Below are 16,616 nucleotides of genomic sequence, written 5' to 3' on the forward strand. Positions count from 1 at the left end.
ACTAAACAACTGCACCTCCCAGTCGCGAACCATTTCAACTCCCCCTCCCATTCCGCAGACGACATGTCCATGCTGGGCCTCCTGCAGTGCCACAACAATGCTACCCGAAGGTTGCAGGAACAGCAACTCATATTTCGCTTGGGAACCCTGCAGCCCAATGGTATCAATGTGGATTTCACAAGCTTCAAAGTCTCCCTTCCCCCTACCGCATCCCAAAACCAGCCCAGCTTGTCCCCGCCTCCCTAACCTGTCCTTCCTCCCACCTCAAGCCCCACCTCCATCTCCTACCTACTAACCTCATCCCTCCCCCTTGACCTATCTCCTCCCTACCTCCCCACCTACACTCACCTTTACTGGCTCCATCCCCACCGCTTTGACTGGTCTGTCTCCTCTCCACCTATCTTCTCCTCTATCCGCCTCCCCCTCTCTCCCTATTTATTTCAGATCCCCCTTCCCCTCCTCCATTTCTGAAGAAGGGTCTAGGCCCGAAACGTCAGCCTTCCTGCTCCTCTGATGCTGCTTGGCCAGGTGTGTTCATCCAGCTCTACACCTTGTTATCTCAAGTACACAACTATCCCTTCTTTGTAAACAAAATGAGTCAAATCATGCCTAAAATGATAAAAGGACACCCATTGGTATTTAGAAACATTTAAATAAAACCTCAATAAGAATGCCATTAGATTTTAGCAAATTTAGGGATAGGAGGAAGCGCTCAGTGTTGTTTTACCAACACAGTGGGGTCAAAATGCACCGAAGTAACCAAATTACATGGTCAATGCCCGTCTCCAAATTCAACCTTGAACATCCTCAAGGACAGTCTTTAAATATTGTTAGCTGCTATACCAGAGATGGGCAGAGGGGCGGATAGTGAGTTAAATCAAAGAACAACATCAAAAAAAAAATCCAAAGAACTGTATGCGCTGAAAATCAGAAATAAAACAGGAAATGCTGGAAAAAAAACTCAAACGTGACAGCATCTGTGGACAAAAAGCGGAGTAAACATTTCCGGTGTAGTGACCCTTCTTCAGAATTGACTGTAGCCAGGAAAAGGTTGGGAAAAATGCTGAAGATGGGGTGGGGGAGGGGAGGAGTAAACAACAGGTGGAAATGGGGCCCAGAGAGTGAAAACAGTTGGGCAGACAAAGGACGAGGTAAAGATCAACCTGGGAGAATCAACAGCTACTTAGAGGGACCATTAGTGCTTGACAAAAACATTTTTTTTCAAATTCAACTTTTATCCCCCAATGTTCAGATATTAAAATAGAATATTTTAGTCCAGAATTTTGTGGCAATCAACTAAAATTCAACCCACCTGGCTAAGTTTATCCACACAAATAGATGACACCAGCACAAAGCTGATCAGAAAACAGGATAAAAAGTCCATAATACACATTATATTTATTAAAATAATCATAATCACATACTAGACAAGAAAATCACACCTTTCACCTTTTTCACAACATCAATGCTTTGCCAAATCCTGTTCACTTATAAATGCATATATCCGCACTATACAAACAGATAACAAGGTGCAGGGCTGGATGAACACAGCAGGCCAAGCAGCATCATAGGAGCAGAGAGGCTGACGTTTCGGGCCAAGACCCTTCATCAGAAAAGGGGGAGGGGAAGGGGGTTCTGAAATAAATAGGGAGAGAGTGGGAGGCGGATAGAAGATACAAACAGATGATAGGTGCAGATTTTTGTAAATCTAAAGTTGACCATCATGAACTACTCAAGCTTTGTTCCTAACGATCATCAAATCACTCACTTGTTCCCAACAAAGTTTTTTTTTTATTTAAAATTTAATGTTTTTTCTAATCAACTTGTTCAGGGATGTTATTGCACACCTCTAGAGAAGGTGGGACCTGAACCCAGGTCTCTGTGCAGAGGGAGGGACACTACCACTGTACCACAAGACAGCCTTAAATGAAGCTTATTATTATACCTTATTCTGAATGAGATATTACGGTTATCTTTAATACACTCATCAAGCAAATTTAAAAGCCTATACCAAAGAAAACTCTCTCTAAATGTGGGAAAACTCAAGGCTATCTTTTCACAGTATGACTAAATGTAAATGCATGCGCTCTCAATTTACTTGTGCACACTTAAATTTTAGCCCTGCCTCATTCAAAATGCATATATGCTTATTTATAAGATTTCCATTCTAGAAGTTCATTAATAACCGAACAGTGCAGGCATAGCTCAAGGGCTCGAAAGACTGAAGTTAATAAAGTGCATGATAAATTTCAATAGTATGTTAGATTACACTACCACATTATATAAAGCACACCATGTTAACACCTTGGCTCTGAACAAATAATTCAAACTTCAAAATCAACATACAAACTGAATTCTACACAAAGCTTACATCATGATGACGCTGTCCTCAAACAGAAACCTACAGCTGAACTGTCAGAAAGAGCAAAGCGAACACATAGCTAAAACATTGATGCAATAATTATTTCTTTGAAGTTACCCTGCCTATTACCAACAATTTAAAACCACAAGCAGCGTTTTTTTGGTCAGAATATGTTGATGCAAACAAGAACAGAAATAATAAAATGATTATGCTTAACTTAACTGATCTTTATGCACAATTGGATCCTACAGAAAGTCTCTCTCATTTGCCACTTCCAGTTTTCATAATGAATAGAACATGATATAGTACTCAGCAATCAGTAAAGTTTTAGTTACCTTCAAGGGTATTTCATTTACGTGGCTGTGTAGTCACAATAAATGCTTTAATATAAACATTAGAAAACACATTTCTAACTATGGACATCTAAGCAAAGTAGTTTGATGGAATACTCTTCAGTTGCCTAAATTTTTGTACTCCAACAGTACTCAAGTAACAACACAGTTAAGGACAAAGCAGAACACTCGATTGGCACTCTATTCACCAAATTCAACATTCAACTCTTCTGACCACCACCATGAATTTACACCATCCATAGGATTCACTGCAACAACTCCCATATCCCTGATCTCTACCACATAGTAGAAGAAATGGAGTTGGCATATGGGACCACAATCGCACAAGTGCCCATTCAAATTGAATGCAATTAAGACTTTAAAATATAGTACAATTCTTTAATTTGTTGACAAGTTAAAACACTGAACCTTCATACCGAACACTACTTTGGGAATATCTTCAAACAGATTCCAGCTGTTCAAACCAGACTTGGGAAGATACAATTTAGGAATAGACCATCCAGCCTCTGAAGCTTGCTCCACCACCGATAGATAAGTTTGTGATTGACTTAATTGTGGCCTCATTTCCATGTTCCTGTTTACCCCTTTTGCCTTTGACTCCTTTGTCTATCAAGAATTTAACTCAGTCTTAAAAATAATTAATAATACAGCCTTCCACTGTTTCCTGGGAAAGAGGATGCCAAAGACCAATGAATGACCCAAAGAACGTTTTCACCTCTAATTTAAACAGGAGATCTCTCCACCACCACCTGGAGGACAATTAGAAATTCACATTGGGTGTTGTTGGCTGAGCTGAGCTCAATGAACAAAGACAATACCTGCAAAGCTAAACTGAAATCCTACAAGATTCTCAAGAAACAAACCACTTTTGATAAAACTGTATTGACAAATCATTTCAGGACCTTTTTGTGATATATTCTGCTGTGTAGGCAGAGGAATGCTACTGGAGCTTCTCTACAGTTTTTGATGTCCAAAACATCATACAGGAAGGATTGAATGTAGGTGTTTATTAGTGTCAATGTTCAGAAATAAAGCTTTGAAGAGTGATGATGATATCTCCTCCTACTGAAGATGCAAGAAGCATCGGTGCGTGGAAGACAGTAAATTAAAACACTATTATCTGCTACTGCTTAATGGTGTCTTCATAAGTTTTCTAGTTGCTCTTTACTAAGGAATTTAGTAGGTGGCATTTGGGAAGGATTGCAATAAAACAAATTTAAAAGATGGCAAGCTATGAAAGCAACATATTTTGTAGTGTTAGATCCTAAGGATGGTCAATAATTGAAGGAAAAAGTTTTGTTCAAAAAAATTACTCTGCAGTAGCTATAGTTTTCGTATACATAAAATGATATTGAAGAGGCATTAATATTTTGCTGTTTAAATGCTGTGCTCAATTCCAACAATCATTTCTGGGATTAAACTTTCCTTGAAATAATGAACAGAGTTATTCACCAACTGCATTTGACAAGTTGCAAATAAAAGTCTGCATTCCCTTTTAATTTTGGTAATGCTAAACCCATACAGAACTTTCAATTGCTGTTTTACTGTAGCTTAACAGAGCTGTTTTGTGATTATGTTTACACCATTTGGTAACACATATCCAACACAATAACATATTACAACTTTATTGGATTAGATTCATCCTTAATACCATTCACATTTCCAAAATAGCTTCCTTGCAATTGTTTGCTGACTGCCACAATGTTAAGGTCATTTCAGTATAACATTTATTTTGTATTAAACATTGTGACTCTGTAAAATTTCAACACAGTATAACTTTACTTGGAACGCATTCAAGTAAAAACAAAGTTGTCCATTACACTTGGTGGATCTGATTGATTGATTAATAAAGAATGTTAAGCTTTGATCCATGTTCTTGTTCTACCACTTTGCAGCCAAATCCCTGCCTCCCCATGCTCTCCATTTCTGTTCAAGACTCCTTGTTCCTTCTAAGTCTGGGCCCAGACTCCTCCAAAGTCTACAAGGCCCCTCCCAAACGCCATGCTATGGCTAAGATGTGGAAGGCCCGGATCCCACTTCTGCATAATGTTAACTCCCTTCAAAATTTAGAATATCCAAATATCTACCAGCACCCTGACACCCACCTTAACATCTCCTTCAACTATCTCAGGAAAAACAATATACTCCAGTTCATAATTCCCTATGAGCTATACTTCCACACCCAAGACATACCTCTTCCTATTGCATATAATTGTCCCTTCATAATATGCAGAAGAAGTAAGATCCAGAGAGGTCCTAGTGCAAGGCAAGCATTCCATACACAAAGCCCCAAACTTAATTCCAACTCAACAGAACATGACGTCTTCAGTTCTAATTGTGTTCCTGAAAATCATGACTTTAACTGAAATGACTAAGTGAACCACAAGTTCCTGGAGGATTCAATGTTAATGAGTTTCTTTGAACATCTCTCACCAAGAGAAACAATGAGTTGAAATACTGTCCCCATACACGTGCAGCATTGTGCATTTAGCTGAAATAGCTCATAAATAAATCACTAATCACAAAAGAATACTCTAATGAAAATTACATTCACCATTCAGTACTGTGCTATCCCACTTCCAACTTCTCCTTCTAAAGCTGAAGGGGAGCAAGAAAAAGGCGGAAGAAAGAGCCCATCCACACCTCACCAAGATCTGGCCTCAAAACTCCCACAGCCTATAAACAGGTCCCCAAGCACCAATTCCACAGACCTTTATATATTGCAGTACAACTAACAGCCTACATATTGACTGAACAGATTTGTCCATGTATGCAAAACCAAATTATATCTTTAAAGCACCAAAAGCAATGATAATATTTAGGCTCAATAGCATAACACTTCAACCGGAGCAGACCATTTGACCCTTTGAGTCTGATCTGCCATCAACTGAAATCATGGATGAATCACCTGCCATCTGAGACCACTGACCCACTTTTACCCCGTACTCCTTAACATGTACAGCTAATAAATAAATCAACCCCAGATTCAAAATTAACAATGGATCTATCACTAATTGCATTTTCAGAAGGGCATTCCAAACTTCTATTCCTTTTGTGCAGAAATACTCTTTACTCTTGAAAGGTTTGTCTGTCTCTAATTATCTTAGGGTAGGCCCCAAGTCCCCAATTCTTTAACTACTATGAACAATTTCTCTCCATCTATAGTATAAATATTCCTCTTAGTAAGGCTTTGACCAAAATCACCTCAAGCCTTCTAAGTTTCAGGGTAATTCAACCTTGGTTTGTTGAATTTACTACTTGAAGTCTAGTTTTTATTTTGGTACGTCTATGCTGCACTTTTCCCCCCTACAGGTAAACAGATCCTTCCCAAGTGTAATTCGCAGAACTGCTCGAAGCACTCCACATATGGAGTCATCAGCACCTTATACAGTTGTTGTATAATATGTGCTTCTTCATCAGAAAAGGGTCTGATCAAGGGCCTAGGCCCGAAACGTCAGCCTTCCTGCTCCCATGATGCTGCTTGGCCTGCTGTGTTCATCCGGTTCTACACCTTGTTATCTCACGGTTATAGATTCCACACTTTCTAGCTTTTTAAACCATTTAAAATATTCTGTCCCATCTTTTCCAGGTCCAAATTGGATCACCCCATTTTACCTACGTTGAAATTAATTTACCAGTTTTGTCCATATACTTAAACTTGTAACTTTATGCACCCACCTTGAATACTCAATGTCACATAACAGTGACAGCAGTAAACTTGGATATGTAGTTTCCAATTCTATTATATGCCTTTAATAAACAATGAAGGATTGAAACCCCAACAGAGATGGTTGCAGGATAGCACTAGTTACATCTTGCCGATTAGTATATCTGTCATTATCTCCATTCTGTCTCCTGCCACTCAATCAATTTCCCCAAACTGGGGGATTCAGTAGATCTGAACATTTACTTTTCACTTTTAAAAGCTATATTTGAATTCATACCAGTCTGATGGCTTTAAAATGTCCTTGTCTAATCACAATGGTTTAATGTGCAGTTATTTTGAACAGTTGCAACTAAATTCTCCCAATTGTATAAATTTCTGCCTGATTTGACAGATTCAATCTCAACTGTCACATTCGAAGATGAGGGTGATCTTCTAAAATTATCACATGGCACATTGTTAAGCAGAGGAGTACATAATCTGTCATGCCCACTCTGCAAGGCTTTGACATAAATATCAGGTTACCAAATTGAAGTGCCCATATATTTGCTAGCATTGTCAGTAATTCCAAACAAAAAATCCAAACAAAATTAGTTCAAAATATACTTCATGGAAATATTTGATACTTCCTAAGGTGCAAAATGAAAATGGAGCCTGTTTTTCACTTTACAAAATGATAGTGAGGGGGATACCGAGTGCTGGAAAATCAAATTTTTGGCTAATATTCCTTGATGTGGTTACACAGCCACATTATCCATGGGCTAACCCACATTTAGGAATACCTCTCGATTTTCTAAAAGATGACATAGTTTCCATTTCCCACACCAATCAATCCTCTGACATTTTAAGAGGTGCCCAATTTATTTGTATCTTGCATTTAGAACATAGAACATAGAACATTACAGCGCAGTACAGGCCCTTCGGCCCTCGACGTTGCACCGACCTGTGAAACCAATCTGAAGCCCATCTAACCTAAACTATTCCATTATCATCCATATGTTTATCTAATGACCATTTAAATGCCCTTAAAGTGGGCGAGTCTACTATTTTTGCAGGCAGGGCATTCCACGCCCTTACTACTCTCCGAGTAAAGAACCTACCTCTGACATCTGTCCTATATCTATCACCCCTCAATTTAAAGCTATGTCCCCTCGTGCTAGCCATCACCATCCGAGGAAAAAGGCTCCCACTGTCCACCCTATCTAATCCTCTGATCATCTTGTATGTCTCTATCAAGTCACCTCTTAACCTTCTTCTCTCTAACGAAAACAGCCTCAAGTCCCTCAGCCTTTTCTCATAAGACCTTCCCTCCATACCAGGCAACATCCTGGTAAATCTCCTCTGCACCCTTTCCAATGCTTCCACATCCTTCCTATAATGCGGTGACCAGAACTGTACGCAATACTCCAAGTGCGGCCGCACCAGAGTTTTGTACAGCTGCAACATTTAACCCTAGCCTTTCCTTCTGCTATGTCCTCCTCCCACAAACAACACCAAAACTCAGAGGTCAACACGTTCCTGGTTTGTCTAGACTTACAGCCAATACACACAAGCAAAATGAGAGCGCTTGTGGTGCTATGGAAGTGTTCTTACCTCTGGGTCAGAAGGCTGGGTTTCAGGTCCCACCTGCTTCAAACGTACGTGTTATAACATGTTTGGAGGCATGAACTAAAAATATCGACACGGGTGAAATGACAACATGCGATCAATGTTAGCCACTGTGACCAAAACAGAGCTGCTCAAGTACCGTTCCAAGAGTTTCGAAAACAAAAGTGCCACAAATTATATTTAGAGCCTCTCCGTGGCCACACACAACCCATTGCATTACCTCGCATCTATAAAGTAACAAACATTTTGACATCCAATCGCCTCTTGCTCCCACTCCCACCAAAGAATTGTAGAGCGTTAGCGAAGTGCAATATTCCCTGCCTTACGAAAGGCTGCAAAAGGTCTCTTTTTAAATTACAACATATTACTTTATTTTATTGTAGACATCCTAGTGCGGCCTACAAAGGAGTTAAATCACCAAACTGTAGCCAACGGGTGTAATAAAACAAACTGCAACTTTATGGTGAGAAGTGTTTAAATGCGCGCCCTTGGGGTTACATACGTAATGACCGCTGTGCAAAAATAACCTCGACGTCCCGTTATAACACATCCTCAGCCAGTTAGTAGAACTCTGGGCTATATTTTAAAAGGGAGAATATCGCCCAGCCGCACGAATAATGTCGGCCACTTATCTTTCCTGAGGTATGAACATGACTGCATTGAATACAATTTAACCACAGAAATTCCAGTCGAACGTCACCATTTTTTTCAAATGCAGCATTGGAGAAGTAAAACAATAACAAACCACTTTCAAAGCATCTTTATCCGTTACAAAACGAGCATAGGACTTAACGTGAAATGATGTGGATTCTCAGAGCGAGGAGACACACTGTCATTCTAAAGCGAGTATCAGCCTGGGTACATTGATCACGCTCACAACAAGATTATTCAGCCTAACCCCTATTTAGGGGAATAGCCAATGACCCTCCCTGGATAACGAAACCCGCTTAATCTGCTAAAACCTTCAGAAGACGACGTTGCTTCAAATATTACTTTCTCCCTGTTTGGAGAAAACAAAAGAAACGCGGTTTCAATTGTCTGTTTATTAATAAATAAATTATTCCAAATCCATCTGGGGCGGTAACAGTAGGTGGTTATAAGTAAGAAGTGAGGCTTCTCAAGGAGTGACCGAGAGAGAGCTCGGACCTACAGCCTGTATTTATAATGGCAGAAAGCGGACAGCTCCCTGGCAGGGAGAAACCAATGCTTCAGGAAGTGGGGAAAGGCCATCAGATCCGCAGCGACACGTGGGTCAAAAAGATGGTTTAAATATAACCAAGCCGCTTCATTGTTCCCATCCCAGGTCGATAGAAGGTGTTGCATTAGAAGTCTGGGCAGCGGGTATTGGGTCTTTAGCTAGCGCTAACAGGACACGTGCAGCGATTCCGGTAAAAGCTCTTTATTCATTCAACCGTGTCCTGCTTGTATCCCATAAACGAAAAATCAATTTCCAACAACCCAGATTGAAGGGCTGCCCCCGTGCTGTCCAAACTGCGTTGAGATGTTCAAACAAGCGCGCCTCCAAGCTATATTCAGCCTCCTCCTTTCTTCCTTTTAACTGCGTCCTTAGTAACCCTTCTTATGTGTCCCCCTCCGACTCCCTCTCTCTCTCTCACACACACACACACCTTTCTGCAGATACTGTACAGGGTTACTTTATTGCAAGGCTTCAGCTGATGGATTATGCACAATATGTCAGGAAACGGGTTACACTTTTCTGCACGAAACGTGCACTCTGCTCCTGAAATGCATCAGGGAGCCTCTAAAGTGGTGCTCCCAGCCAGGGTGCTGAAAATCATCAGCCACCCATTGTGGGGTAAGGTAGGGGGTTTGTCTGCTTCGGTTCGGTTGTGATTCGTGGCTGTAAAGCGAGCGGTCAATAACACCGCAGAAGTGTTGACTGCGACTCAGTCTACCGCCGCTTCAGAAGATTAACAATGCTAAATACTCCGCTCTATTGCAAAACGCGATGGACTGAAAAGCCCGGTTTCCAAAACACGCACTCAAAAAAAAGAGGCTTTATGACTACATCTGGACAGTGAGATTTACAACGCGAAAGAAACCGGACATGCCCCAAAACTGCTAATGACTAGGGCAGCAGCTGGTAAGGTAACGCCTATTGTACTCTCAGACAACAGATGGGCAAGCTCTGCCTTCGCATTATATGCTACAATGCATCAATTCCTCCGACGAAACATCTAACAAATAACACGTTTAAACATTTCCCCCCACTTCATTGGAGAAAGAAACCGCACCGGCACCCCGAGAAAATACGGTAGAAATAATTGCATCGAGCTACCCTGGAAGAAAAAAAATGATCAAAATCTTGGCTGAAACAACACGTTACATCACAATTCTATTTTTAAAATTCCAATCTGATTAGACTTTAAATCAACATTGTTCAAAAGAAATCACAGAAAGGGATATCCCCAGACTCCAGTTCCGACAAACTATACGCAAGGCTGTTGGTACCACAGAGGAACTGTGCACGCAATACTGGTCACCAACACTTCTGGCTGAGAATAAAATTGTCATTCTCTTCCCCCAAGTATCCATAAAAATTCACACCAATTAAAAAAAAAATAAACGTCCTTAACATGTTACAAAGAAACATTCCAACTATCCAAGACTTCACTGCAGTAGGTGAATTACAAGACATTCCTGTAGCTTGACACCAATAATAAGTGAAACACATTCACTAGTGTATGTCATTAAAATTTGCGCAAACCTGTCTGTCCCTTTCCAAGGGTTTTTTCCAGTCGATATGGTCCCACGTATTGAGCATGCTGGGCTCCCCCGATTTCCTTACCCGTTGACATTTTGACCGGGTTTTTCTCCCCCTCTTATAAAAACTAAAAGAGAATCCCTTGCAGATCCACTAAACGGTAGGTTTTTTTTAAAAATTTAAATTTTCTTTGCTTGGATACAAAAAAAATCTTGTTTAAAAAAAAGAAAAAGGCTATGATCCATACACCATTGTGCTACACGCCAGTTCTACACCATGAAACAGTAAGATACGATATCATACGCTGAAGCAACCCAAAGTGCTAGCGGAAGCGCCTTGACGCGCTGTGATTGACACCACAACGAGCCACACACTGCTATGGGGAGACTGTCAGAACCGCCGCAGCAATTATCAGCTCTAATACAACATAAAGAGGAACTTCAGGCTCAGTCACTTTTCTTATAAAATGAAGAAACATTATAAAACTTCTAAGAAAAAATACCTAAGAATACCAGCAAACTTCTCTGACAATAATAATACAGACTAATTTCACTCGTGCAATTGGAAGACTACAAAACCCATCGTGCAGTGCTTCTAAAAGGCACCTGTCCAGGGCTTGCTGCAATTTCTAGCTGTTTAATTTAACATTCCGCTCTCTTGGGGGGTGCAATGGCCCATTCACTTTACAAAGAACGGCAGTAGCGTGTATATTCACTAGTTTTAATGTTTGATAATTAGACCACTGTGTCATACTGTTGGGAATGCTCTACTGATGGGCGAGGATCGCTCTGACAGAACCGCACCCTCTATTAGTGGCGCGCACGCGCGCCTCTGCTTTCCTCTAGGTATCAGCAGCGCGTGTAGCTTGCATTTTTTTAAATAAATGTTTATTTATTATATAGGGTAATAGGCTGCCGTAATTTACCAATGGAAACACTCTTGCTCTTAAAGGAACGGTGATTTTGTTAGCCTCTTAAAGCAAGGATCAATTGTTCAGACGCCCTTTCAAAGGAACAGGAGTAACTTAGGCACTTGTATCGTTTTCCCATAGTTCTGTCTCTCAACTGCATTTAAGCAGCTTCGTTCCGTATGCTTTGATACCCACACCAAATAAGATCTAATGATCTTCAGCTGAAACATTTCAATATTTTCATCATCCATAATCTTTTGCAGGAATAAATTCCAGATTATCATTAACCTTTCCTGGGGGGGAGGGGGTTGTCTTAATTTCTCTCCCAAACAAGATAGAGAATCGTATATCTGAATGCATTAATTGCAAGCCAGACAGGTTACACCTGAACGGAAACAAACTGTTACTTCTGCAAAAAGGGTCATTGGATCTGCAATGTTAATTCTGTTTTCTCTGCACAGATACTACCAGAACTGATGACCTTTTCCAATAATTTCTGTTCTTGAGCATCTGCAGTTCTTTGGGGTTGTTTTGCACGTAAACAGAGTTGGACTGAGTACCTTGAGAAGAATTTTAAGGGCTCTTGTGGTGCAATGATAGTGTCCCACCTGGTCTAGAGGTGTATGATGACATCTCTGAATGGGTGGATTAGGAAATATCTTGAGAAGCATTTTCTTAGTGCTATTGGGAGGGATTTAAACTAACTTAGTAGGGATGTGGGAACCAGGATAGAATAGAAGAAAATAGTATGGTTTGCAAAATATTTGGAGATACAGAGTCATACAGCTGTACAGCATGGAAACAGACCCTTCAGTCCAACTCGTCCATGCTGACCAGATATCCTAAATTAATCTAGTCCCATTTGGCCCATCTCTGTCTAAACCTTTCCTATTAATATACCCATCCAGACGTCTTTTAAATGCTATTATTATACTAGTCTCCACCACTTCCTCCGGCAGTTCATTCCATACATACACCACACTCTGCGTGAGAAAAGTTGCCCCTTGAGTCCCTCTTAAATATTTCCCCTCTCACCTTCAACTTATGTCGTCTAGTTTTGGACTACCCCATCCTGGAGAAAAGGCCTTGTCTATTTACCCTATCCAAGCCCCTCTTGATTTTATAAACCTTTGTAAGGTCAACCCTCAGCCTCTGATACTCCAGGGGATAAAAGCCACAGCCTACTCAGCCTCTCCCTATATCTCAAGCCCTCCAACCCTGGCAACATCCTTGTAAGTCGTTCCTGAATTCTTTCAAGTTTCACAACATCCTTCTTATAGTGGAGAGACCAGAACTGCATTCCATATTTCAAAAGTGGCCTAATCAATATCCTGTACAGCCACAACATGACCTTCCCACTCCTATACTTGACACACTGACCAATAAAGGCAAGCATACCAAATGCCTTCTTCACTATCCTGTCTACCTGCGACTCCACTTTCAAGGAACTTATGAACCTGCATTCCAAGGCCTCTTTGTTCAGCAACACACCTCGAAACCTTACCATTAAGCGTATAAGTACTGCTCTGATGTGCTTTTCCAAAATGCAGCACCTCATGTTTTTCAAACTTGGTCTGGCAATCCTCAGCCCATTGGCCCATCTGATCAAGATCCCATTGTACTCTGAGGTAACCTTTTTTGGTGTCCATGACACCTCCAATTTTAGTATCATCTGCAAACTTACTAACCATACTTCCTTTGCTCACATCCAAATCATTTATATAAATGATGAAAAGTAGCTGGAAATAACATAGAGAACAGTAGGTGAATTAATGATGTCAGACGAAGGGACAAAGAGATGAAATCTAATCAGAGTTGCTCTGCATGTATGTGAATGTGTAAAGTATAGCATATAAGATTGAGCACTAGCAGATATAGAGTGCTAAGTGGAAACATGAATGTGGAAACATTCATAAGAGACTTAGCTAAGGAAAGGTAAGACTGTATATTAAATATTCCTGGGGACAAGGTATTCAGAAAAGGTAGGAAGGAAAGGGAGGGATGCTAGTATTGGTTAAGAAAACTGCTAAAGAGAGAAAATGTCTTAAAGAGTTCAATGATAGAATCAATTTAGCTGAGACTAAGAAACAAAAATGGTACAATTACATTGCTAGGTGTAGTCTATAGACCACAATTACATTGCTAGGTGTAATCTATAGACCAGCAACTAGTCAAAAGGATGTGAAGGAACAAATCTTGTCAAGAAATTAGAGATGCCAAAATTATAGGGTAGCTATAATGGGGGACTTCAATTACCCAAATACAGACTAGGATACTAGCAGTTTTTTGAGGCAGTGAGAGGCAAGTGTTCCTGGTTTGCATTTGGGAGAGTTTCCTTCAGCAGTATATGGGTGACCAAGGAGAGAGGAAATTAAGATGAAGAAAAAGTATCCTTATAATCAGCATCAGGTGAAAAATACAACTGAGTATCAGAAGAAATACCAAAAGTTCAGAGGGAAGGTGAAAAAGCAAATAAGAGAAGCAAAGAGAAATAATGATAAAACATTAGTAGGCAACATAAATGTGTGTCCTGGAGTCTCTTATGTGCAGCTGAATAGGAAAAGGAGGAGTCAGGTCAATTGTAGACCAGAACAGGTTTTACACATGCAGGCAGCTGGCATTACTGAGGTGAATGTTGTGCACCTATCTTTACAAAGAGGGAGATGCTACCCAGGCTGGGATGATTGAGAAGGGAATTCTGCCAATAGAAGGGCTCAGATTATTATGGAAGAAGTATTGTACAAAGTACTGTTACTTAAAGTTGACAAGGCAACTTGACCAGATGAGATGCATCCAAGGATTTAAAGAAAGTGAAAGTGGACAATGCAGGGGAACTGGCCATTATCTTTGTCTTTCCTAGAATCGGGAAATTGAGAAAGGTTATGGCCTGCAAGAAAGGTTGTAAGCGTAAGTCCAGCTGCCAGCGATAGGGGCTTTTTTTTATGAAGAGAGGGTATTTGGAATAACACATTTGTAAGCAGCCATGAATTCTGTAGTGAGTAACTCACCACCTGGCTCCCTCAATGACTGTCAAACATCTACAAAGCACAAGTCAAAAGTGTGTTGGAATATTTCCCTCTTGCCTGAATGAATGCAGCTCCAACAACATTCAAGAAGGTTGACACAATTCAGGTGAAAGTGGGCTGCTATCTTCGAGATGCATTGGCACTTGAGGGAATGAATAATTGCAGTAGTATGTACAATATACAAGATGGATTGTGGTAACTCATTTAGGCTCCTTCAACAGCATCTTCCAAACCCACAACCTCTACTATCTGGAAGGACTAAGGCAGCAGATGCACCATCACCTGCAACTTCCCCTTTTTGTCTTTCATGATTACAACATGAACTGCTGTCTATTAATCCTGAGGTTAACTCTTAAATTGAGCTGGTCTTTGAAAGCTTTCCAGAAGTTTGGGTTTTTCTGTTCATCCATAGAAAGATCAGATGTGTTAATTCTGCACAGCTCCCCCTTGCCAATGACAACGAAGATTTTCAGAGTTCTTTTCTCAGGATCATGTATCATTTGATCTGTAAAATAGAACTGCATATGCTATTTGAATAGCTGCAATTCATTAAAAATGTCACTGGTTGACCAATCCATAAGTAAGTGTTCACCATCCATTTCTCTTAAGAACATCAGAATGTAAAAGCTAGGAACAGGAATAAGCAATTGAGTGCCTCGAGCCTGCTCCACCATTTAATACTCCTCTCCTCTCAGCCTCAACTTCAATTGCCTGCCTTCTTTCCATTTCTCTTCCAAGGTCTTTGCCTTTTGTTTAGAGGTAGAGTTAAATACATTTTGTTTACTTCTGTTACTTTTTTTCTTCTTTTTTAATTTTTTTCCCTTTTCTGTTCTGTTTACCTTTTTTTTCAAGGTGCTTCTCCTTTACTGGCCTCAGTCCCTGTAATAGTGTTGGGTTAAGAACTAGGGACTTGTAGTTTAAAAATTCCAAGATTATAGCTGCACGTATCTGCCTTTAGGTGGCATTCATGCCAAATAAGAAGTGCTGATATCTTGTGTGTTTTCTTTAATTTTTGCTCTGATTTTACAAAGGAAAATAGCATAACCAACTAATATCTGGTCATAGGTAAGCTGTCTTGGTGCAGAAAATGCTTTTAATAAATTGATGCCTAGTCTACTGTTCAAAATATAGAAAAATGCTTTCAAAGTATTCTAAGGCTGTATTCCTAGAGGTTTGTAACTATGATGTCAAGGCAATCGATTTATTTTTTAAATTGGTACTTTCAGGCAACACGGTGGCTCAGTGGTTAGCACTGCTGCCACACAGTGCCAGGGACCTGGATTTGGTTCCAGCCTTGGGTGACAGCCTATAGGGAGTTTGCACATTCTCCCTGTGTCTGCGTGGGTTTCCATTGGGTGCTCTGGTTTCCTCCCACAGTCCAAAGACTAGCCATGCTAAAATGTCCATAATGTCCAGAGATGTGCAGGCTAGGTAGATTAGCTATGCTAAATGCAGGGTTATGGGGATAACATAGGGTGCTGGGTTTGGGTATGATGCTCTTTAGATGGTTGGTGCAGACTTGATGGGCTGAACATCCCCTTTCCACGCTAAGGATTCTGTGATTCTATGGGCTCTTGACCTTTTTTTAAAAGAGGATGAAGCAGAGAATTCACAGTCTGCAGGTCTGTTGTCTTGACTTTAACTGTCTCAGTAGTTTCAACCTCTTTGTTTTTAAGTAAAGAAAAGTTAATTGTATTTTGAAGAAATTTAGATTTTAGTCAGAGGAGATGAGCTTTGTTTTCTGGCTTATCAATGCCTTATCTACAGATCTGTGTAGATGTTTGTTCTTAAAATCTCACGCTACTGATTGTCCCAGTTCTCTGATGTCCAGAGCTATTGTTCAGTTGGTCTTCAATTAGGTATTACATTTATAGGCACATCAATGTCTGGGCTTACATTAAGCTATTCAGTTACAAACAGCAGTATGCTTCCATTGGCATTTCATGGTTCAAGTGATCAGAGTTAAGA

The 16,616-nt window shown here is 40.3% G+C and overlaps 1 protein-coding gene across 1 annotated transcript in view; it reads right to left on the reverse strand.

The window, feature by feature from the left end:
* LOC109936291 (serine/threonine-protein kinase BRSK2-like) overlaps positions 1-11,074 on the reverse strand; it is an 839,320-nt gene extending 828,246 nt beyond the window's left edge. The window contains 1 exon segment of the mRNA XM_048607321.1: positions 10,716-11,074. Coding sequence (XP_048463278.1) covers positions 10,716-10,806 — 91 coding nt within the window. The 5' untranslated portion in view covers positions 10,807-11,074.
* Between the last annotated feature and the right edge of the window lie 5,542 nt (positions 11,075-16,616).

The sequence above is a fragment of the Rhincodon typus genome, chromosome 17 (genome assembly GCF_021869965.1).
Source record: "Rhincodon typus isolate 14 chromosome 17, sRhiTyp1.1, whole genome shotgun sequence".
Classification (NCBI taxonomy): Eukaryota; Metazoa; Chordata; class Chondrichthyes; order Orectolobiformes; family Rhincodontidae; genus Rhincodon; species Rhincodon typus.